The sequence below is a fragment of the Sceloporus undulatus genome, chromosome 1 (assembly GCF_019175285.1).
Source record: "Sceloporus undulatus isolate JIND9_A2432 ecotype Alabama chromosome 1, SceUnd_v1.1, whole genome shotgun sequence".
Classification (NCBI taxonomy): Eukaryota; Metazoa; Chordata; class Lepidosauria; order Squamata; family Phrynosomatidae; genus Sceloporus; species Sceloporus undulatus.
In genome coordinates this window covers 200,047,738-200,072,896 of record NC_056522.1, presented here as the reverse complement: position 1 = coordinate 200,072,896, position 25,159 = coordinate 200,047,738, and the positions used below count along the sequence as shown (strand labels likewise).

Here is a 25,159-nt window from a genome sequence, read left to right as displayed (position 1 = left end):
AGAGATGCTGGGGAAGGTGGAGGGAAGTAGAAAGAGACGAAGACCATATGCCAGATGGATAGACTCAATCAGGGAGACCATAGGCCTCACCCTGAAGGACCTAAGGAGGGAGGTAGGGGACAGGGGAGCTTGGAGACGCCTCATTCACAGGGTTGCCGTAAGTCGAGATCGACTTGAAAGCAGCTAACAACAACAAAGCTCATTTCCCATGTGTTGTTTGAAAGGAACAATAACAAAAAGGAATCTTGAACACAGCCATGTAGTCTTGCAAGCTCTTCTGAATGCATGCCCATATTTCTCCAAATAAGGGTAATTCACAATATACAAAAGCACCCCACCACCCTTCTGCAATTCCATTATCCATAAGTCTTTTCTTCTTTTCTTATTTCCCCTCTTATCTAATTCATCTGTTCACTTTCACCTGCAGTGCAGATGCCTGAAGAACAATGGATATAATTTCTTTGGATGTCATTCAATTGAGTCCTTTCACTATTCCCCATTTCTTTCCTTAGTCACTAAGGAGTTTATCGCATTGGTTTCCCTCCAGCGATAGATGCAGGATGTAACTTTACCATATTTTCCCATTGCTGGGGAGTACACAGCCCATTTGCAAACCGGGCTTCTGCCACATCTTTTCAAGAATGGGAAAGCCCCATTCTTGAAAAGATGCGGGAAGATCCTGGAGAAGTCCAAGTTGCAAACAGGCTGCATACTCCCTGACAATGGGGAAATGCGATAAGATCTTCTTTCTTAAAATTATACCCTGTGTCTATCGTGGGAGCAAAGCCAATACAATAAACTCCTATGCCAGTAGTGTAGAACTTTCAGCTCTTCAGGTGTTGATGAAATACTCTTCATATTATATCTCACCATGACCAAAGCTGGCTGGGAAGCAGAAGGGACACTATCTGAAGACAGAGGTAGCTCATAGGCAGAATAAGGGGTCTCCTTACCCCAAAACAAGAACTTGAGAATATTGTCACCAGTCACAGTGGAATACATTGTAGCTACACATTGCTGTCTGAGGCTTTATAGCCAACTAATAGTTTTCTCAGTTCTATACAGTCTTTGACATTATCTACACAATATAGCTATAGTACTGCAGTATTATTTTAATTGCCATGACACCATCCTATGGAATCCCAGGCTTTGTAGTTTAATTATGTACATAAAATTCCCTGCCAAGGAGTGCTAGTTCAGGGAAGCATCAGATCAGAGCTCTCTAGCAGCAGAGAGTTCTGTCATCAAACTACAAATCCCAGATTCCATAGAATGAAGCCATAACAATTAAAGGATTAAATCCTGTTGTTAGTTCTGATGAGAGTTAGGCCCATTCGATCAATGGGATGTACTTACATTTTGATTCACACCATTCAACACTTGATAGAATAGGTTGGGACTATCTAATTGGGTCTATCCAACAGGATATCTACCAATGTGTAATAACCACATAGTGTGAAACACTCCTAGGCTGGGTCTGCATGGGCCATAATTCTCTGGGAGTGGTCCAGAGTATTCTGGTCCCAGACCTGCCCAATACCTCTCAGTTCCCTGGGGCACTGTTGTGACACTGAGCAGCTGTTTGGACACGTGTTCCAGTGTGCCACCCAACAACAACACTGACATGGCAAGATTTGAGGTCAGAACACTCTGGGGTCAGAACAAGGCACCCAGTGTCAATCACATGGCTGGGTGCCTCATTCTGACTCAGAGCAAATGACATGCAGGAGCAGCAGTGACACTGGGAAACACATCAGGCCACACTGTAAATGCTTGCCTGTATTTGCAATGGAGAACTCCACATTTTCCTAGAAGATCCAGTGCAAAAGGTGATTTATTTTGTTTTAAGGGGGTTGGTATATGGTGGATTCAGTGCTGAACTAACTAGACAGTTCTGTTCATATCAGATTTGGGGATTGGACCCTGCATCATCAGCATGTCTTGCCATAGAAATGGGCAGATGACATTTTATTTGGCAGACGGGTTCTTTCTTTCTTTCTTTCTTTCTTTCTTTCTTTCTTTCTTTCTTTTATTACCCTAGACCTCTGTTCCATTTATTGTTCCTTTATTGAGATCTTCTTGCCTCCCTGGTGACAAAGTTCATAATTCCAGCTGTCAAAACTGGGTGGGAGACAAATCATGTGAGTTTACTATTAATAAAACTCAGGGATATCAAGACTGTTTCACAACTCCAGTCTCTAAATATGGTAACTTCAGGACAGTGTTGTGTTTATTTTACTATGGCTTTTGTAGGCCTGACTGGCACTGGTATGACACTAGATTTAGAGAAAAGCTGTCACCCAGCTCCTGACAACAAGAGAGATCAGATGGCTGCAATCTCATTGTGAAGCATAAATAAAATAACAGTTATATTTGGAAAAGGGGGGAAACCCTGTATCCTCATTGGATGCATAGTGTATGTGTGTTTAAGGCAGATGTCTGAAGCTGCTAAAAGGGCTATTGCATCAATATAAATTTCAGAGAGGTGAATTCAAGAGAAGGTGGCAGAAGACAGTTCAGAGAAATGGCTAGGAAAGAAAAGAAAAGAAAACCTTTGAATAGTTTCGGCTGAACAGATTGATGCGTGCCTGCCTGCAAAGAAATATACCCTCTCTGAATCCTTCAGGAGAAATGCAGTATTGAAGAGGAGTCTGTGGCTTCATATTTGGATTGTACTATTCAAAGTATTCTAATATTGTTGTGTATTATCACAACAACAAAAATCTTGTGTTTGGAACAGGCCTCTGCAAAACCTGTGTGAGGCCACCTAGAATCATAGGAAGTAACCTTATACTGAGTCAGACTGTGTGTCCATTTAATGCAATGTTGCCTGCTCTGACTTGCAGGAACTCTCTACTATTTCAAACAGGAATCATTTGCAACCCTGTCTGGGGTTTACCGAGACTGATGCTGAGAGCTTCTCTATGAAAAGCATGGAATCTACTATTGAGCTAATGCTTGTCCCCTCTTCTTTCTTTTGAATTACTTCTCAAAACTCATCTTTACCATGGAGGCTTCTGTACAATCTATATCTCCCACATGACTGAGGCTAGAGCTTAGTTTGATAATGTTAAACATTAGAAATTGGTAAAGTAATATAAACCACTATAACTAGCAATAAGCAAAATTATTTGATTAGTTCATTTCAGGTTAATTAACTTATTTATTTAACATTAGTATTAAGTCAGATTCTGAGATGGAGGTTGTTTTTGCTGACTTTAGGAAAGAACATTTTGTCCTTCGCAGAGACTCTTTATCCTGTCAGAGTCATCTTCTTCCAATCTAGATCACCCACATGGACTACAAAACTCATAATATGACTGTTGCTTGGACATGACTGTAGTCCCATGTATCTGGTAACTGTTGGTTTAAATAAATAAAATAAATAAATAAAATTTTTATTTTTATCCCGCCCTTCCAAGGATCAGGGCGGCTAACAACAGGATTAAAATACATAGAAATACAATGAAAAGTTAAAAAACCATATCACAATAACATATGAAAATAGAAAAGCCCCTATAGCCCAACCTCATGGCCACGGAAGAGGAGGGAGGCCCACAGGATATTTATTCGGGGAATGCCTGCTGGAATAGGAAGGTTTTGAGATCCTTCCTAAATTGGGCCAGGGTGGTAGATGAGCGGAGCTCAGTGGGCAGCTTATTCCAAAGGGCTGGGGCAGCTATGGAAAAAGTCCTCCGCGAGGTGGAGACTAATCTGGCCCCAGGCACCTTCAGTAGTTGCTGCCCAGACGTTCTGAGGGTGTGAGGCGGAATGTACGGGGAGAGACGGTCCGTTAGGTATCCTGGGCCCAAGCCATTTAGGGCTTTATAGGTAATAACCAACGCCTTATATTGAGCTCGGAAGCGGATGGGCAGCCAATGGAGGTCCCTAAGAACAGGTGTTATATGGCTGGTCCTGGGAGCACCAGTGACCAGCCGGGCCGCCATATTCTGCACCATTTGTAGCTTCCGGGTTTGGTATAAGGGTTGCCCCATGTAGAGTACGTTGCAGAAATCCAGGTTTGGAAAAGCATGTCCCAATACATAGATCTAAAGGGATTTATTACAGATTATCCAAAACAATGGTATATAGGTTTGAGTAATATACATAAATATACAATGGAATCCAATCCAGTATATAATCGATAGAGAAGTTACTGAAGACAGTCACGGTATGTGCACATGTGTGCTCTCTCTCTCTCTCTCTCTCTCTCTCACACACACACACACACACACACGGAAAACTCCAGATACTCTTTCCATACTTGCCAGAGGGGCATCTGTATTTCCAGCCTAAAAAGCCTGATCTTCTGAAAAGTCCCTGGGTGCTTGAGGGCTCTGATATTCTGATAAACAACTCACTCCTCCCACCACTCCAGCTCTACTCCTAGAAAAGTTTTCCCTCTCACACACAAAAGCAGCTCTTCTGATCTCACCTAATCTCCTAAATGTTTTCTCTCTCCCTCCATTCCTCCCTCTCTCTTTCTCTCCCCTGTTTGTTGTCTTCCCAAAGAAATCACCCTGGTGAACCTACCTAACAACAGAAATATGATTCATTTCTTCCAATTCCTGTATGTCTTCTCCTGAGACAGCAGGCCTTCCCATTTTATTAAATGTGACGGAAGAAGGCATCTACCCTAACAAACTGTAATGAATTCAGTAACTGAATTCTCTGAAACCTATTTTTAGCTCCAGTGTGAATAGGCAAATAAAGTAAGCCAGATGAAATAGAAAAATCTAATGCATTAATAACTTATCACATTAGTTAGTGAATTAATTCTAATCTCTGGCAAAGCCTAGTTAGCCTGGGTCCAGTCCAAGACATTTTACTGTCTTAAAGAAGATGCAAACTGCTACCCATTCCATGCTGAAAATGTGACTGGTGTGTTAGATGGATAGTATATCAACACTGTAACAAGATAACAGCATCTTCCACAGTATCTGATAACAGCCGGCTCATGGAGGTCAGTTGAATAGTTAGCAGACCAGTTTCTTAACAGTGTGAGAACAGTTTTGAATCTGTTGTAGAATTTTAACAAAAATGAGTCAGGATATTGATTTTACAGAATTTACTACCAGTTTTGCCAAAGTTTCTTACTTTCTCATTAGGGAATGTGAAATGGTCTCCTCTCTTTGGAAGTTATACTTCTCTGGGGTGTTGAAGTGCAGTCAAATGTTTTAGGGCTTGTGTTGTTGTTTTTGTTGTTTCAAATTCATTTATAGCAGTTCCACATTTAGAGTCCATTTCTTTGTTGCAAGTGCTTAAGCTATTAAAGTAGCATTTAATTTACAAGCTAGTAAAATATAAGAATGTAAGAGAAAAACACTTAGGTCCAGTCCAATGCTCATAAATAAAAAAAGGAAAGCTTCTATTGTCTTCTATGGCTATGGGGCTGCATACAGTTATTTATTTCATACCATGGGTGAGACTGGGTTATTCACACCACAGTTTCCTGTTCTTTGGGAAAGAGCATAAACTAGTAAATTGAAGGAATTCTGAAGATAAACACATGGTATATTAATAGGTATGCATATACAGGGAATCCCAGTTTTAGAGAAACAGTGTCACAACTTATAGACAAAATATTGATGTATTCATGATGTATTCTTCAATTGTATGGCAACTGCAGGGTCAAGATATAGCTATTAAGAGAAGGTGTACATGCTGTGATTAATGTGTTTTTCCTTTCACAACAGGGTTTTCTCAGAGACACATACTTCAGCAATCATACTTGCAAATTAAACTCATGTTTATCTTCTTCCATTGATCAGTCACAAAACAAAACAAAGTTAATGTCTGAGGACAATCAGGTCCTATGGCAGACATCTTTCTACAACTGAGGTAGCACCTTTTCTGTGTATGTACTAAGTGTATCTAACTATAGGATTCACTATGAATTGACAAACAAGGTTACTAGCCAAGTGAGTGTTTGTTGAGATAGTTGCTCATGACTACAGTCACTCATCAAATTTCTGTTGGGAGAGAGGCTCGTTGATTCTTTATTTATTTATTTTTGAGCCAGTACAAAGGAGGGAAAAACATTGGCCTGCCTGGTATTGGAGTTAAAACTATGAGAGATGCAGTAGAGAATGTCATAACTGCCAAAGGTTTTCCACCTCATGCTAAGGTAGACAATGTTGAAAGTAAACTTTCAGGACAAATGGAACTGTTTCCCAAATGGAATAGATTTTGCTCAATATGTTCATTCCGAAATGTAGCTGTTGCTTTGCCAAGTCAGTATTTTATCCAGCCATGTTGGCAGAGTCTCAAACTCAGTACCAAAAAAAATAAATACAGTAAATTATTAATCATTAAGCTGCAGCCTCAAGCTAATATGCCTGGCTGTTTGACATGGAACTGATGTTGGAGGAGGAGGAGGAGGAGGAGGAGGAGGAGGAGGAGGAGGAGGAGGAGGAGGAGGAGACACACACACATATATATCAGAAATGTCTGCCAAATCTTTCAGTTTTTTAAGCCAGCTGGTCATAGACCCAGATCTAGGATGATCCAAAAAAGTTACCAAAAATCCCTCACCATGTACTTGATAATATTGATTGCTTCAATGCATTACTTTTTAAATCTTCTCCCAGGCAGTCAGTGTTCATGCCAGCTTGGGAATTTTGTGAGTTGTAGTCTAAAAAAAGTGCCTTTCATCTCCAGTGATCCAGCTTCTAGCAAATGAATTGGAATTGGAATTCAGACTCATAGTGGGCTTGATTAACCAAATACCCAGCTAACCAAGAAACCCCCAGAAGGGCACCAGAAAACTCTGGTTCTAGCATAGAACAGTTAGTGAAACAACCATGCAGTATACTTCCACACACCTTAATGCATTAAAACAACTAGGTTATGTGTTCAATATGTTCTGATTACTCTAAAGCAGGTGTAGATTATTGGTAAAGTACTATAATGAATCTTACATAAGCTATATTGTGCAGACTTTAGAAAAGGGGGAAATAAGATGCATATGCCAGTAACTTGGTATTGCAAAGCGATCCCAACTACCCTAGCTATTGCAAATGCATTTTTATCTGTACCTCCGTTTCTGTAATTTTCTCACTGACAAAATTATGTACATGCCAAGAGAAAGATGCAGGACATGTCTGGAGAAGCCCAGGTTGCATACAGACTGCATACTGCTCAGTGATGGGTGAATGTGATAAGATCTGCCTTAAGAAAGTTAAGGTAGACAATGCCAGGTCTATCTCAGCAGCAAAGCTAATGGAATAATCTCCTATATCAGAAACTTCAAAGAAGCATGACACTACTATTTATTTTAAAATGGACCAGCTGGTACAGAAAGGCGGAGATGGAGAGAATATCTGTAACACCAAGAGTTTGGTTTTACCTTTCCACCTAGACAAAAAAAAAAAAAAAATCCCTACATTTGGCCCCATTCACACTATGAAATAACCAGTGTGGAACCTGGGTTATTTCATAGGCTTTCACATTTCCCCCAACTGCACTTGCTGCAGTATGTGGGGGGGGACGGGACTAAAAAACCCACTTGACCTGGTGCATTTGATACCGTGTCAACTAGTGAGAGTTTTTTCCCCCAGGTCCACAAGGATCCAGATCTTCGGTAGTGGAAACTACCAATCCAGATCTGCGCTGCCACATCTTCCTCCTTGTGAACGTCAATAGGGTTAAAATGCTATAGAGAGTAGTCGGAACTTCAGTTCGGTGCTGCATTATCAAATCTCCCTGAATCTACTCAGTGCAAAAACATGAGTGTAAATGAGGCCTCTATGAGCAATCCCTACCTTTATTGGTTGGTCCAATAAAGGTTTCACTGTTTGGTGGATTTTTGTTGTTATTGGATATTCTATGGGCAGTGTATGCATATGAAACCAGCCATGCTGCATATCAGCGGAGTGAAGGGGGAAATGAAGGGGAAAATGAACAAATGAAATTGTTCACTATTGCACAATTTGTAAAAGAAAGGAACCTACAGAAGAAATGAATAGAAAGTTTCAGCTCATGTTATTCTGCTTTGTATTACAATTCTCAGAAATCTTCAAGCTGTCTAAAATGGGTAACTTTCAGTATTTCTACCCTGTAGCAGACCAGTTTTTGTAAGCTGTGTTTGGGGAATAATTAGTGGTCATGATTATTTAAACTTCCAAATAATTTATTTTTTACTTCTCAGTAATTCCTTAAAAAAGAAAAAAGTCACACTGAGGTACCGAGGTGACAAGTAATACCTGTTAACCTATGAGTCTAATATTTCACTTTGCTCTTTCTCAGCTTCATTGAAAGGTTTGTGACAGCATATAAGCAGACAGATGGCACAGAGCTGGCATTTCTCAACACAAAAAAAGGGAATACAGGGAAAGAGTACATAAATTAGACTCATGCAAATGTGTTTCACTAGGGATCCACTTTAAAGAAAGGAGAAAGAAAGGGGATCCTCAATTGTGTGATGTTTACTGTAGGGCACTGCAAATAATGACTGTAAATCATACCTTGGAGAGATAGCATGGCATAGTGGTTTGAGTGTTGGAGACACTGGAGACCAGTGTTCGATTCCCAGCTTAGCTATGAAATCTACTGGGTGACCTTGGGCAAATCACATGCTCTCAGCCTCGGGAAGACAATGTCAAACCTCCTCTGATCATGAATACACACAACAACAACAACAAAATCAGACATCCTTGAATGCAATATTAGGACTGAACACACAGCCCAGTAAACTTTTCAGGGCCAATATGCAGTGGCATTTGGGTGGCCACTGATAGAGAATTCTAGACTGTAATACTAGACTGTAGATCATATTGCTTCAATACATTTTCCCTACAAATCTACCACGATGTGGGCTTTCTTCATATTCAGGATGGAAAGAATCTATGTTTAAATCAATTTGAATTGAGAAGAAACTGAAAGTGATGGATTTGTCTACTCGAGTACAGGGCTTCATGTGCTGAATTCTTCACAGAGTCTAGATCTGAATCTCTGAATCTTCAGCCCTGTGATGGCCTGTGTTTGTCGCTCCTTATTTCTCAGAACCTTCATCCTCTTTACACCTGCATGCTAAGGACAGACAGCTCTTATATACCTCCATGCTGTAAAAGGCTGTATTTACTGAATTTGTCTAAGCAAAGTAAAAAAGAACTGTATTTCTTTTTGTTTTTAAAGAATTTACCCCCCCCCCCCCGCCATTTTATATATATACACACACACACACATTTCCCCCCAGGTGTATTACCAAATGTTTTCACTAGTTAGTGGTAGTGATTCTGAGTCAACCCAATCTAAGGCAAAGCCAGACCTGTTGTTGTTGCTCATAGTGTAAATATTTGTTTTCAAGATGGTTCTTAATAAAACTGTGTAAATGTGAGATTGCTTGACTGTGTGTTTTCACCACGTTGGTGGGATGTATTTACCTTCCAGATTGAAAATATCATATATTTGGCTTTTCAGACTTTGTTTCAATAGGGGTCAGATGAGAAAAGGTGATCTTTGATTCCCTTTCTGTAATACTATTGTACTCTGTAAATGATCTGTATGAGAAATTATTTCTGGCACTGGAAGTATGCATTATTGAATTCAGGTTTATGTAAATATATGTTAACCAATGTTAGCATTTCTAATGCTGTAACACAGGTGTGGATATGATGTGGTCCATAGGATGCATGTGATCCCAAGACCAGATTGTGAAAATGCTCCCTTTGGTAAAACTGTCAAGTTGAACAACATTTAAAATCACAGAATCTTAGAGTTGGAAGAGAGCACAAGTGCCATCTAGTACAACCTCCCACCATCCAGGGACACACAACTAATGCACTCCTGGAAAATGTCTATTCAACTTCTGTTTGCCAACCTCCAAAGAAGAACTCATCACTCTCTGAGGGAGTCCATTGCACCATCAAACAGTTCTTATTGTTTAGGTGGAACCACTTTCCTTATAATTGGAATCTATTGTTTCATGTTTCTTTCCACCACTAGACAAGATCTCTTTTAAAGATGTATTGTCTTTTTATAGCTGTCTTCTGAAAGACATTTGTTCAACCCTTTCCTCAAAGCCAGTCCTTCTATTAAAAAGAGTTAGAAAGCAGATGCTGCAGGGAAGGAAAACAGGTGAAGTTGTATGTGCTTTGCCACCTACCCTGTGGCTTCTAAGTTAGCCTACCTCCCAGAGGCAGTCAAAAGTTTCCATGTCAGGGGTGTGCTGAACCCTCTCTAAGTTTTATTCCAGATGCTACATGACCTATCCTAATATTGCATCTATGTTGGGGTGATATTTGGTTTGGGTGTTGTTGTTATTTAAATACAATTTTGAATAATGTTATTAAATCTACTTCAGTTTTATGATATCCTTTTGGGGATCTACTTGAAAACAATGCTGTTCAGTTACTTACTCTCACTCTCCATACACACACACACACACACACACACACACCTGCTACATTTTGCTTCCAGATGCAGAACATTTAAAAAATGCACCAGTATATATTGTTACTGATTCATTTTGCCCCTTTATTTGTACTGCAGTCCTATGCACACTTCCCTAAGAAATCTGGTTATACTCATTGGGGTTACCTCTGAGTAAGTATGATAGGTTTGAAATGTTAGTTGCTTGGAATATACTTAATGTGATTTAAAATTAGATAGAGAACTTCTCTCTCACTCTCTCTTTTGAAATAAAAGGCCAGACTTTAGATTGCCAAATGTGAATCATCTACTTGAACAAATTAATTTCAAATTGAGTATTACGTAAGGTTAAGTTCAGATATATAACTCAGGGTGGTTTTGGAAGCTAAACAACATCTTCACAAATATGTTTATATACCACTCGGACCAAATATGATAGCAATTTTGTGTCATATGTTTTAATGAATCTTTTTTCCTAAGCAAGTACACATTTTACTACTGTAAATGAATAAGCAGTCACTGAAAAAAAGAAAGAGATGCAGGTAAATTTCTAGACATGTGAACAAAATGACACTGTAGCAGTGATAATGTCACTGTGAATTCAGGGCTTTCTGTCAATCTGAATAAATGTACGAATGAAATGCTTTCACGAAACAGAAAATAACAGGCTCCAAACAGGTTATTTTGGAGTATTTTCTCATAGAAAGGTAGGGGAGTGTGTGCATGTATTTGGCTTTTCTCTCTTTGCATTCAATGTTTCTTTTTCTGCTTTCCTTTTCTGCTTCCAATTATTTTCTAATAGAGACTCAAGGAGCTAAAACAGAGGGAGTTTGCACGAAATGTAGCATCTAAATCAAGAAAGGATGAAAGGAAACAAGAGAAAGCCCTTCAACGCTTACACAAGTTAGCGGAACTCAGAAAAGAAGCTGCATGGTGAGTGAAAAGTTATTAAAAGGTTAAAGAGCAGAGAAAGGGGATATTATTTCTCAGCTGACATGTCATGGAAGAAAAAGGCCCCATGGTGATTAACATCTTGAACCAGAACAAAGTGGATATATAATTTTTTATGGAGCTCTCCCTGAGCTGTATCCTGCAGCCAGATTTGGCACTATGCAATGAAATAAACATTTCAGTGTTACTCTCCAACAGAGCTAAAATGACAGGGATCTCTCTCTCTCTCTCTCTCTCTCTCTCTCTATATATATATATATATATATATATATATATAGGCATTGTGGGAAACCTATGGAACTAGGTCAGTCATATCTGAAATGTGGCAAGTCTCCTTTTAAGAGGAAAGGAATATACTGCCAGACTATACAGGGGTACCCCGGGTTACGAAATTAATTTGTTCTGCCGCCGCTTTCGTAACCCGGAATACTTCGTAAGGCGAAAAAAGCCATAGGCGCTAATTGGGGATAAAGCCGCTGCTTCGTTGTGAAAATAGCGGCCGAAAAGCACCAAAAATTTTTTCGTAACCCGAAATAACCTTCGTAACCCGGAACAGTTTTTTTGAATGGATTTTTTTCGTAACCCGGAAATTTCGTAAGGCGGCGCATTCGTATCCCGGGGTACCAGTGTACAGCATTCCACAATATGGTTGGTTCCATAAATTTGGGTAAGACCTACAGTGCATCTACACTGTATAAATAATAACATTTGACACCACTGCCAAGGCTCCATCCTACATCCAACCCTGGGATTGGAAGTTTTGTGAGGTACAAGGACTCTTTGACAGAGAAGGCTAAAGAGCTTCTAAAATTACAAATCTCGGGATTCTATAGGATGGGGATACAGCACTTAATGTGGTGTCAAACTGTATTCTTTCTACAGGGTAGATGTATCCTTAGACTCCTATCACTTGGTAGGAGACAAGTGATCTTAGCTGATTCTTTCTTTCTCCATTATTCCCTTTATCTTTAGCTTACTTCCCCTTCTTCAGCAACAAGCCATTCTGTACCATTATTGCACAGAAGTGTAGGGGCAGACTGCACCAGGTGACATGCTAAGTGGGGAGGGGGGTGTTACCCCATTGCTTCCCAAACGTCTGCCTTTGGGCAGAAACAGGCTGTGGCATTTGTAATCCCTTTCAAACATTGGAGCTCAGCCAAAGAGTACAAGTGGGGTGAGACACCGTGAAAGTAGAAAGGCATGACCTCAGTTTTTTTTTAAATAAAATGTATTTTTTAAAAGAAATATTCTTTGTAAATTTTCTTAAAAATCATCACACCTTATCTAATTTTAACTTTAACCAAATGAAACTATGTACATGTGAATACATTTAGGATGTGCACATAATATTGTAATTTAAAAGTATAAATATAATTGTGTTAGTTGTTTATGTCACAACTCTTGCCATTACATTCAGTTACCACACATTTCCGCACCAGATGACACCAACCCTAGTAATGCCACTGCAGGGATGCAGAGACAGCCTTATGAAGAACTCCAGAAGACATCTTCTTCATTGCATGTAGAGTTGGCCACTTTTAAAAGGAGATGTTAGGGATCAGATCTGGAACCTTCTGAATGCAAAGTGTGTGCTCTGTCACTAAGCTGTTGTCCTCTTCCATTACACACAGCAATCAGGGTAGGATGGTGCAGAGAACAGCAGTCTGACAGCAACTGAGGGTAAACCTGTCTTGGCCTGGGCAGCACCTGAAAGCCCCATCTATGCTTGGAAAAGGGGATGTATAGAAATCTAAAGGGGGGAAATGATTTTTTTTTTTTTAAAAAAGGATAAAATATAAGTAGGCTTTGTGAAAAACCACCAGGATGCTGGGTAGACTTGGAAGGATGTCCTGAACCTTTACTTACTTACAAATATTTATCTAACACTATGAAGCAGAAATGTAATACACACACATTAATATGTACCGTAAAGCTACAGTAGATCCCACAGCTGACCCATTGAATCAATTGTTGAATGCTGAGTCAACATGCAGAAAAATCATATTGATTCAATGGGTTGCTCTGATCAAGACTAACAATTGAATTTAGGTCTATATGAAATTGATGTTAGTTTCAATGAACAAGAGAAGACTAGCATATAAACTTTAGCCTGCATTTAAAATTAAGATTAATTGGAGCAGGAATAGAGTTCAGCACAGCAGATGCAAGCACACTGAATACAAAACAGACCTCAGGTAGATAGGCCCAGCCAGGTTTTGTGAGCTGACAATAGAATCTTAAATGTAACCAGATAGTCCTATTTTTCCCTTGGGAAGGCTCAGCATCCCAGATGTTTTAAGGAGTGTGTGTGTATGTGTGTGTGAGAGAGAGCTCACCCAAATGTCATCTGAGAAACAGATGTAGTGATGTCGGGTCCAAGTCCCTTATGGATCAGTCTTCAATCCAGGCATGCAGTCTAAAGGGTTGTCCAGAAGAATAGTCAGAGACCCAAGCAGAGTTCCAGGCAAACAGGCAATGGAACATGGCACCAACATAGCTTTCTCCCAATGTAGAACTTAGTTGTGGGCCACACTTGTCCAGGAGAGGTTCTGGGTTATTTATAGTCCACCTGGATCTCACAGGTACTCCATAATTGCAGTGTGATTCCTATATAAACACTTCAATATCTGCACTTTTCTCTGTCTTGATGTCTCTCCATGGGGGCATGTATTGGTATGTCTGGCTCTTCCTATGAGGGTGGTGCCTGTTGGAAATCCTGCTCCTGTGACTACTGGGAACTCTACTCCTGTGGTTGCTGAAGATATGCCAGAGCCTCTCCTCTTGTGACTGCAGAGCTGGCATGTCCTCTGGATTCTTAGGCTCTATATCGGAGCATTCATTCTCAGACTCAGAGTCCACCCCAGTCAGTGCAAAAATCTTTAGCAAAATTGTTCTGTTCTGTTGGTAAGCTGCCCTCCTCACAAATTTACAAGATTACTATACATGGCTTTTAAATTGTGATTAGACCAGGAAGAAAACAACTTTGGTGATATTTATCTCACAATACCACCTCTGACCCATAGCTACTCTGCCCATTACCCATAGCTGCTGTGTTCCTTTTCATTGATAAGGGAAATCTGTCAATGACTTCCCAAATGTGTAAGTGCCCAGGTGCAAAACATCGCTGCTGCAAGTTGCATTATTGGCAGACATGTGGTGTCAGTGCGCTCTCCTCTCCCCCTTGATCCTGCTCCCACCTCCAAGCCACCTGCCCCCCCCCCGCAATTGCTTTTTTAAAAAAATAATAATAACTTAACTCAGAGTAGCAGAGCTCTGGAATTCCATGGGGAAGATAAAAACAATCTAAATATAAATAAAATATCTGAAATGCATGCTGATTAGGGTATAGGGCAGGGAATTAAGGGAGAGTTCAGAAAAGAGTATGATGGAGGAAGCAGTCCCAGTTTTGTGATTGAAAAGGCGTGGAATGATGGCAGCTCTTAAAGTGGTATGTTTGTATTTTTAAAAGCTGATGTGATTGCTGTGAGAGCAGGGCTTATATAGTAATTAGTAAAGCCCTTAGTTGAAACTGCACTAGTTTCATTTTGTAGACCAGCTGTAAGGCAGCCCCATATACAGTATATTGCAATAAATCAGCCTTGAGGCTATCAGTGCCTTGACTAATGCAGCCAATCTATCCCTGTCCAAGATAGCTTTGCTTTCCTATGACACAAGTGATTGTCCAGGCCACCCTTCCTAGAGCAACTTAGCCCTCCCCCCCCCACCAGCAACATCTTTCTATAGGAAGCTAGGGAGTTTAGAGCTGAAAGCTTTCTCTTTTCAGCCTGACCAATGTCACTACTCCCTTCCTTTATTAGCAGGGAAAAAGCTCAACCACTAGTGTTATTGAGTGTTATTCTGGCATAGTGCATTGACAGGTTTCTGCTCAAAATAAAAATGGAATCCCATCTAAATTTACAGTGTCCACAAAAGAGCTCTTACTAAGTTACTGAAGAGAAAAAGAACTGATATACCTTTACAGTACAGTAGGTAAAATTACCACTTACTGTATTTGGAAGCATGCCATTATTTCAGTGGGCTTCCTGCATAACGTTTTTAATAAATGGAGACTCACCATCTCTGAGTTTTTTTATATAAATGGTAGGATAAAAGAATACAACCAACAGATTCTATCAGATTCCATAGGGACGATATTGTTCACTAAGCAGGATATTGTTAAATCAGCCAGTTCACAAAGCAAAGGGCAACACATTAAAATGACTGAGCATACTTGTTCTTTTGTATCCATAAATAATTAATGGCTGTAAGTATGAGACTCCAGGAATTCCATAATTTGAAAAATTAATTAAGAACAGTAGGGAGGTAGCCTTGATCAACTGCAGTTCTCAGATGGTGCAGTTCTCAATACATTGATTAATCTCGGAGTGACAAAGAGTTAAGATTTCTTCAGGCCATAATTACCTCCAACCAGATTTGGTCCTACACTTAAGCAGAGTGAGATAGTCAGGCAACAGATTTTTGGTGTCATGAAAGGACAGCAAAATGTATGAAGACTATGGCTGTCAGTTCCCTAGGCAACCTGTATGCAACTCAAGGCAGAACTCTTACCTGAAAGGTTATTCCCCAATCAAGGGGAAATGAGGAGATTATTCCTTTTCACTTACTTAGGAAAATAGGATGTTTAATTTATCCTACTTGATCATAGTCAGAACAGAGTTGACAGTGAGCACCCCAATGACTGGGAAGGAAGGAGGAAGCTAAATAAGAAAGTACATTCCCCCCACCCCTAGAGAGTCTTGGAAAGTTGCAGCAGCAAATGAGTTAAGCCTTGGAAATTATAGCAAGCTGTTGCTCCACTAAGGTAGTGTACAACCAGCTGGCCTGTGGGCAGAGGCGTGGCTCAGCATCTGCACGCAGGACACCATGACTCTGCCCCCATTGCATCATGATGCCAAGCGCCCTTCTAGATGGCATGTGGCATGCAGCATCATGGCACGACCCTGGTGCTGTATCTAGACAATGCAGCACCACTGTGGCTATGATGCCCTTTAGAGGACTCCTTTTTGTGCTATCCAGAGGCCAGATTGGTGCCACAGCATGCGGTGGCTGTGGCACCCATCTGGCCACTAAAGGGACGGCTGGATGCCGCCTATCTGTACAGCCCCTAACTGAACTGAAGATTTTCGTCTAACCCTTTCCTTTTGACCAGAGCTAAGCTCACCAAAACTAGGAAATTTGCACCCTTGTCTCCTACCTGGAGATGACCCACAAAAATTGGAGACTCAGAGCCAGGCCTTAAGAAGATGCCACCTTCTCTATTCTTTCACTGCCTTTCCATCCAGACAAAACTATTATTAACAAGGATTGAGTCAAAAGATAATGCAATATATTAAATGCCAACAGGCAATGCAGATTTTTAGCTGTGCCTAGAAATGGAATTCTCTAATTAAATAAACTGCACACACTGGTTGGAATCCTGTTGTTCCACTATGCTGGCAGCTGCACTTTTTCAAGGGACATGCAGCAGGAATATAGGAAAAATTGGCTTGTTCCAAGCAAGCAACATGTTTTACTGATGCCTTATATATTTCCCTTTATAAACCTACCCAAGTTTTAAGCTCCTTGGTGAGGCCCATTTGGTGAGGACACACGAGAGGGCCATTTTGGTGACCACACATAGGATATGGTGGTTTCCCTAATGGAAGGCTAGGCTAGCCCTCTCTCTGCTCTCTTTCATCTCACAGACAAATAACTTTTGATTTGGGTAGACTCTGGAATATTTACTGGTTGCTATGAAATATTTAAAAAACAAACAAACAGTGATTGTGGCTATGTGGGGATTAAAACCCTGGTCTCCCAAAATCCTAGCTGAGCACTCAAACTATTATACCTCACTGTCTTTCATTTTTAAGAAGGAGTGCTGTACTTTTATTCTCATTATTATTATCTCAATGCTTTTATATTGTTTTTAATGAGTGCTCTCTTTAATACATCTTTAGAAACCTTTTACAGTTAAGTTCATCTTCATTAATTTTAAATCATACAGATCACAACAAAATACTCAACATACAGAAAGAGGAAAGGTATATATATATATATATATATATATATATATATAGTAAAAGTAAACTAAACAACTGTATCGCTCTCAAAATCCATAAACAGTTTCCAATCTTTCAAAAAATTGCCAACTTATAGTTTAAAATCGATGTTGGCTTGGCAACTTGGGCAAAATCTGCAACATTAACAACCCCACTTTTTGGTTTACCATAGTGATAGTTTTTAGGTAAATTTTGTTTTAACTGATGTTGCGAACAACTTGTGCCCCATATTGGGAAAAAGGCAGGAAATAAAATACATTAAATAAATGAATAAACAATAACTTATTTCACAGCTCCTATGCTCACAGCCTTTTATCACTTTGCTGCCATCACACATTCTAGCGTTGGTATTACAACAGAATTCTGGCCATTATGTATACAGTGGATCCTTCCCATCTGTGTTTGGTCCCTACCCCTGCATGGATTGCAAAAATGGAGATGCCTTGTCCAATGTTATTCAGTGGTGGCAACATACACATAGATACATCACTGTGGATGTGTGAATGCACTGCAGTTGAATAATATGGGACATAGTGATCTGTGGATGGTCAAATCCATGGATCACCAACCCACCAATACAAAGAGTCCACTGTATTTTAGGGGAAATCTATACACAAAGAATGCACAATTAATGAATATAAAACTCATATTCATTATATTGGGATGATGGCTACACAAAATATGTATAATAAGCAAAATCACATGGGAATATGCATGTGAATCTGTGTGAACATTTTTTTTAAAAAAAATGCAGATTGAGATAATTTGAATTAAGTATGGGGAAATTGTCAAAGTTTGGTATAAGCCAAATTGAAAATTAGACAAATGATATTGCAGAGAAACCAACTGATAAAATAGTACATCCGTACTTGTATGTTGTCCAAGCACAATTGTTCAAAAACCTGGGATTATATGAAGGCATGGGAAAGCAACCTGATACTTTAAAACTAATGGATTTAATATAGCACATGTTTCCTTGGATTATAGCCCATTTCAGGAGATATATGAAGTCACAGTGAACTTCAAAATATTTTAAGAATCTTATGAACATATATCTTTGTGTAATCATATACAAAGTCAAACATTCCACTGAAGTAAGCTGTAGCTCCTGAATGTCAGAAACTATATGTAATATAGAAATTGGACACAGAGGGCACCTCATGAACTGTTGATGTATGTCATACTTCAAAAGTGCAAAGAGTTCTACAAATGCTATTGAGGTGTGCTCACACATTCAAACTGCTAATAGCATTCATCTCATCAACACAGATTCTTCCCTCTTAGCACTGTCTCAGCTGACTGTCATTTTGAAGGGTCATATTTTATAGTGTTGACAGGCAATAGTTTGTGATGGGTGAAACCTTATCTATATTTCTCTTTTACATGACAGAGCCATCACAGTGTGAATGGCTCTACTTTTTTTTTCCCCCCAGTGATGAACCGGTCTTGGAAACAGGCTCACAAGTGGCAAGACTTTTGCTTTCAATGTCATACAAAACTCTTCTTAGATTGGAAGTTACAGTTCACCGAGCATCACAAATGAAAAATGAAATACTATCAGAGCTTGGACAACTTTGGGGGATGAACTACACCTCCCAGAATTCCTCATCTGCTGTGGTCACCTAGGGTAAAGCAAAGATTCTAAAGTCTGCCCAGTATCATAGGGATTCCTGACAGAAATAATCACAATGTAAATGTCTTTTTTTTAATGTTTTTAAATAATTCTTATCCACTCAGAGCACTCCCAGTGAATTCAAGGAACTTACATAGATGCTAACTTATCAGATTCCTATTGATTTAATGGGTCTTCCATGGCTGAGAGTAATATTGTGTTGTTGTATGCCTTCAAATTGTTTCTGATTTATAGAGATCCTGAGATAAACCTTTCACTTTTTTTCTTAGCAAGATTTGTTGCTGTTGCCATCCTCTGAGGCTGAGAGAGTGTGCCTTGCCCAAGGTTACCCAATGAGTTCCTATGGCTGAGTGAGGAATCATACCTTGGTCTCCAGAATCCTAATCCAACGCTCAAACCATTATACGTACTGGGTCTCCTGGAGAGAGAGAGAGAGAGAGAGAGAGAGAGAATGAATCATTTCTAAAATCAAAACCAGTCTGAGGACTGTAATTTAATACCATGAATTACCTAAACTGTAAACCTCACAAATTACCTATCCCATTCTGCTTTTTGACATGTCTTTTTATTTCTGTTTTACATATAAACAATAGTTTCTGAGATATAGTTGTAGTCACCCAAGAAGCACATAGCCAAACAGGGATTTGAACCTATTTATTTACTCACGCACTTACTAATATTGATAATCACTTACCTCTAGAGATTTTAAAGCAGAATACCCCAATAATAATAATAATAATAGTATTTTCTGTCTCTCTCATATATATGCAATATCAGCATTGCCTATACAATATATGTTAGACTGAACTAGAATTCTTTGTACTCTCTATTATTGGGTAGGCTATAATTTATTTACTCAATTGGCATAAATATATTTTACTAAACTTTTATAACTGGCTCGTTGTACAGTTCTGGTTGTATTCAGCACCCCTGTTGTCTAATTTGAACGACGCAAAATAATCTGTCATGGGTGCTTGCCCATAAAGGAATTCACCACCAGTGGGAAAAATGGGTGACCTTCAAGTCCCCTTGTACAATCTGTAGCATCTATACATGAAACACACACTATTTAAACATGAAATCACTTAGCCCCAGAGGTTTCAGTGCAATTGAATCATTTTAGATACAAGAACTCTGATTTACCATGTTGCAGGCTGGGGTATACATGATTATTTTCTTTCTCTTATTCCTGAGGCCTTTGTAACCTTTAAATAACTCACAGCCAGAGGTCCATATCCAGCTCCCCATGCTGTGCTAATGATCACATTATACCTAATGGCATATTTATTAATGGTGTTGCTTTGGAGTGGGTGAAGGACAATGGATCAATCTATGTGTATACATATCTGAAATTGCAAGCTGGACCCCTGGGGCACTGTATACATTTAGACACTGCTATAAATGTTTTAGAAATACAGCTAAAGAGCTCTGCATGCTATATCAGAAAGAAAGCAAACCTGTCTGGGAGAGGGTCTCTCTGCAGCGAGAGTAACTTTTTAAAATGACTTCAGGGGTTCCATGCTTCTCTTTACTCAACAACACATGTATCAAATAAAGTCAGTCCAAAATGGTGGAAACAACATGCATTCCCCCAAAGCAATTCAAACACAAGGGAGGGATCTGCAAATAAGTGGCATGATGCATGCTTTGCACACAAGAGTCTCCAATATGGATGGGGAAAAATATTTTAAATATATATGTTTATTTAATTCCCCCCTCAAGTATCAGGAACCCCTGATTAAAAGCATACTGGACTGATAAGAATCTTCATTGTTCAGAATTTATTCTGTGCACACGTCAAACATGGGTTTTTGTCACAAAAACAGGATTTTGTTACAGAAAATAATATTTAGGCACATAAATATTATTTTCTGTGTGGGAAATGTCCAGAGACTTATCAAACATCCATTCAAGTCCCTCCACCCCCAATTTGGCCATTCCATCCTTCATGGTGAGTGGGCAGGACTGCAGGAACATCTGGCTGTGTCCCTTTGGTGTGGTTAATGGCCCTCAAGTTAACATTGACCTCTGGTGACCCTGTCAATGATGCATGTTCAAAACTCCCTATCCTCAATGGATCTGTTCAGTTTCTCCAAATGTAGGGCTATGTCCTCTTTGATTGTGTGTGGTCTTCCTCTCTTTCTGCTGCCCTCTATCTTTCCAAGCATTATCATATTTTTCTAGTGAGTCATGTCTTCTCATGATGTGGCCAAAGTACGACAACCACAATTTAGTCATTTTGGCTAGTGTGTTGTCTTCCTCTTGTTCTGCTGCAATCTATTTTTCAAATCATTATTGTCTTTTCCAGTGAATCATTTCTTCTTCTGATATGACAAAAGTACAACAGCCTCAGTTTAGTCATTTGGGCTTCTAGGGAAAGTTTTGGTCTGATTTGCTGTTGTATCCATTTATGTTTCTTCTCAGCCATCCACAGTATCCACAGAACACTTCTCCAGCCCCACATCTCAAATGAGTTGATTTTCTTTCTATCAGCTTTCTTCACCATCCAGCTCTCACATCCATACATAGTGATGGAAATAAAAAGGCATGAACAATCCTCACTTTAGTGTTCAGCTATATATATTTGCATTTCAGGATCTTGTCTAGTTCTTTCATAGCTGCCCTTCCTAGTCCTAGTCTGCTCTTGATTTCCATTCTGGTCAATGGCTGGTCCAAGATATGGGATGTTTTGACTATTTCAATTTCCTCATCTATATTGTAAACATCCGCTGTGGCCATTATTTTAGTTTTTTTTAATGTTCAACATTAAACCTGCCTTTGCAATTTCTTCTTTGACTTCCCTTAGTAGTTGTCCCAGGTCTTTGTTATTTTCTGCTAGTAGTATAGTGTCATCGGCATGTCTTAGGTTGTTGAGATTCTTTCTTCCAATCTTCACTCCTACTTTCCCCATAGCTACACCTGCTTTTTATATGATATTTTCTGCATATGTTGAACAATAACCCCCTTTCCAACTGGTAAATTATTTCCAACTTGAAATGATGGCATTAGCACTGATATCCACCAGGGTCCTTGACATGCCTCAGCACTGTTGTAATCCTTTCACATCTAGCTGCAGGGAAATAGCCAGATGCTTCTGCAGTCTTGCCCATTCCTTATGAGGCTATTCAGTACGTTGGCTCAGTAAATATATGGCCTGGCATGTAGACTTACTATTGTATGCTGGGCGATAGGTTTGTGGCCAATGGATCCCAGGAGCATAAAATTGCCTTCAGATCTACTGCAGTTGCCCACTTTGTATTATATAATAACCACCAGTCCTACTATTAGTCAGAATCTGACTGAGTCAGGACAATATTCCCTCTCCAGGAACCACATCCGACAGACCTCCTATATCGAGTGTATTTACCTGACCCTAAAGGCTAGGGACAGTCTAGGGATTCTGTTAGTGTAACGGCCACCCCGTGCATTAGCGGACTCCCTTAACGAGCTGACACAGCTGGTCGCTGAGCTGATGTTGGAGACGCCCAGGCTTCTTGTCCTGGGCGACTTCAACATCTCCCTCACGGCCAGCCATGTTCCATCCGGTGCGGCTCGGGAATTCTTGGAGACCATGGCGGCCATGGGCCTGTCCAAGCTGATACAGGGTCCTACGCATTGCGCGGGTAATACTCTCGATTTGGTATTCTGTTCGGAGGCGGAAAATCCGTGGGCGGAAATAGCTAATATTTCCCCCCTGCCATGGACGGATCATTTCCTGTTGGAGGTGAAAATCAAGGCCTCTACCCAGATCCCCCCGGGGGTGGTGGACCAGTTAGGATGGTCCACCCTCGAAGGCTGATGGAACCTGAGAGGTTCCAGGAAGCCTTAGAGGGGCTCACGGTTGGTAATGACGGCGACCCTGTTGATGCCCTCACCGGTATCTGGTATACCGGTCTTTCTAGGGCTATACACAGGATCGCTCCCAAGCGCCCTCTCAGGCCTGCTTCCAAACGTAAGCCCTGGTTTACGGAAGATCTCCGGGCGAGGAAGCGGGTTCTGCGACAGCTAGAGTACCGTTGGCGGAAACACCTTCGCTTACACGACAAGACTCTCCTAGACCAACTGTTAGAGGACTACGGAGAGGCAATACGAGCAACAAAGAATTCGTTCTATGGTGCTCGTATTGCGTCCGCTGAGTCGACGTCCAGCAGAGTTGTTCAGGGTGGTTAGGGAGCTAACTCAGCTCCCTCCCACCCTGAACCAGATCCTGGAACCTTCTAAGGCCTGCTGTGACATGTTTAACAACTTTTTTGTGGATAAAACTTCTCGTATAAGCGAAGGTCTGAACGCTGACGTTATAGCAGATCCTAGGGTAGAAGTGTCCAGAGCCTCCGTGGACTATGTTAAACTGGATCAGTTTGAGTTGGTAAGTACCGAGGATGTGGACAAGATCCTCGGAAGTGTTCGGAAAACAACCTGCTCCCTTGATCCCTGCCCCTCGTGGTTAGCAGCCCAGGGGGGGACCGGTAGTAACATCGCTGTTACACCGGATAATTAATACATCTCTGAGGGATGGGCAATTTCCATCGGATCTAAAATTGGCCACTGTAAAACCGATCCTAAAAAAGCCCTCCCTCGACCCCCTGGTACATAATAATTATCGGCCTATCTCACTGCTACCATTTTTGGGAAAGGTGATTGAGAGAGCGGTTGCAATCCAGCTTCAGGCGGTCTTGGATGAAACGGATTATCTGGACCCATTTCAAACTGGCTTCTGAGCGGGTTACGGGGTTGAGACGGCCATGGTCGCCCTGGTCGATGATCTCCGTCTGAGCATCGACGGGGGAAGCGTGTCCCTGTTGGTGCTCTTGGACATCTCAGCGGCTTTCGATACCATAGACCATGGTATCCTTCTGGGACGCCTGGCGGAGGTTGGAATCGGGGGCACTGCGCTTCAGTGGTTCCGGTCCTACCTCTCTGGGAGGTCCCAGATGGTGCAGCTGGGAGACGTGTGCTCCGATGAGAGACCCCTTAAAACTGGGGTCCCTCAAGGGGCCATTCTGTCTCCCATGCTATTTAACATTTACATGAAACCGCTGGGAGAGATCATCCGGAGACATGGGGCGCGGGGTTATCAGTACGCTGATGACACCCAAATCATCTTCTCTATGTCTCTGACTGATGCAGTGACTGGGGATGGCTTCTCTCCTCTCGTGGCCTGTCTAGAGTCAGTAATGGGCTGGATGAGGGAAAACCGACTCAAATTGAATCCAGAGAAAACGGAGGTACTAGTGATAGGTTCTCCTGGTCCAGGAATGGCGGTGGTTCCACCTGTCCTGAACGGGGTCACGCTCCCTGTGAAGGACTCCGTGCGCAGTCTGGGGGTGCTTCTTGACTCGTCGCTCCACCTGACTGCTCAGGTGAATGCGACGGTCAAGAGCACCTGCCATCAGCTCCGGCTGATTCGCCAGCTGCGCCCATACCTGGCCCAGAGGGACCTAGAAACTGTTGTACATGCTCTGGTAACTTCGAGACTGGATTTCTGCAATGTACTCTACATGGGGCAACCCTTATACCAAACTCGGAAGCTTCAGATGGTGCAGAACATGGCAGCCCGGCTGGTCACTGGTGCCTCCAGGACTGCCACATAACACCGGTTTTAAGGGATCTCCATTGGCTGCCCATTCGCTTCCGAGCCCAATATAAGGTGTTGGTAATTACCTATAAAGCCCTAAATGGCTTGGGCCCAGGATACCTAAAGGACCGCCTCTCCCCGTACATTCCGCCTCGCACCCTCAGAACGTCTGGGCAGCAGCTACTGAAGGTGCCTGGGGCTAGGTTAGTCTCCACGACTCGGAGGACCTACTCCATAGCTGCCCCAGCCCTTTGGAATAAGCTGCCCACTGAGCTCCGCTCATCTACCACCCTGGCCCAATTTAGGAAGGATCTCAAAACCTTCCTATTCCAGCAGGCATTCCCCGAATAAATATCCTGTGGGCCTCCCTCCTCTTCCGTGGCCAAGAGGCTGGGCTATGGGGCATTTTACTGCTGTTTTGTTTTAACTGTGTTTTTAACCTTGTATGTTTTAATATGTTGTGAGCCGCCCTGATCGGAGGAAGGGCGGCATATAAATAAAACTTTTATTATTATTTATTAATATGTGATGGCCAAGTGCTGAAAGACAGAATTTGCTCTGCATTTC

General features: G+C 41.1%; 1 protein-coding gene across 1 annotated transcript in view; it reads left to right on the top strand.

Moving 5' to 3' along the window:
* Positions 1–25,159, top strand: part of ZNF804A (zinc finger protein 804A) — a 273,108-nt gene that overhangs the window by 241,858 nt on the left and 6,091 nt on the right. The window contains exon 3 of the mRNA XM_042444930.1: positions 11,174–11,304. Coding sequence (XP_042300864.1) covers positions 11,174–11,304 — 131 coding nt within the window. The remainder of the gene's footprint in view (positions 1–11,173; positions 11,305–25,159) is intronic.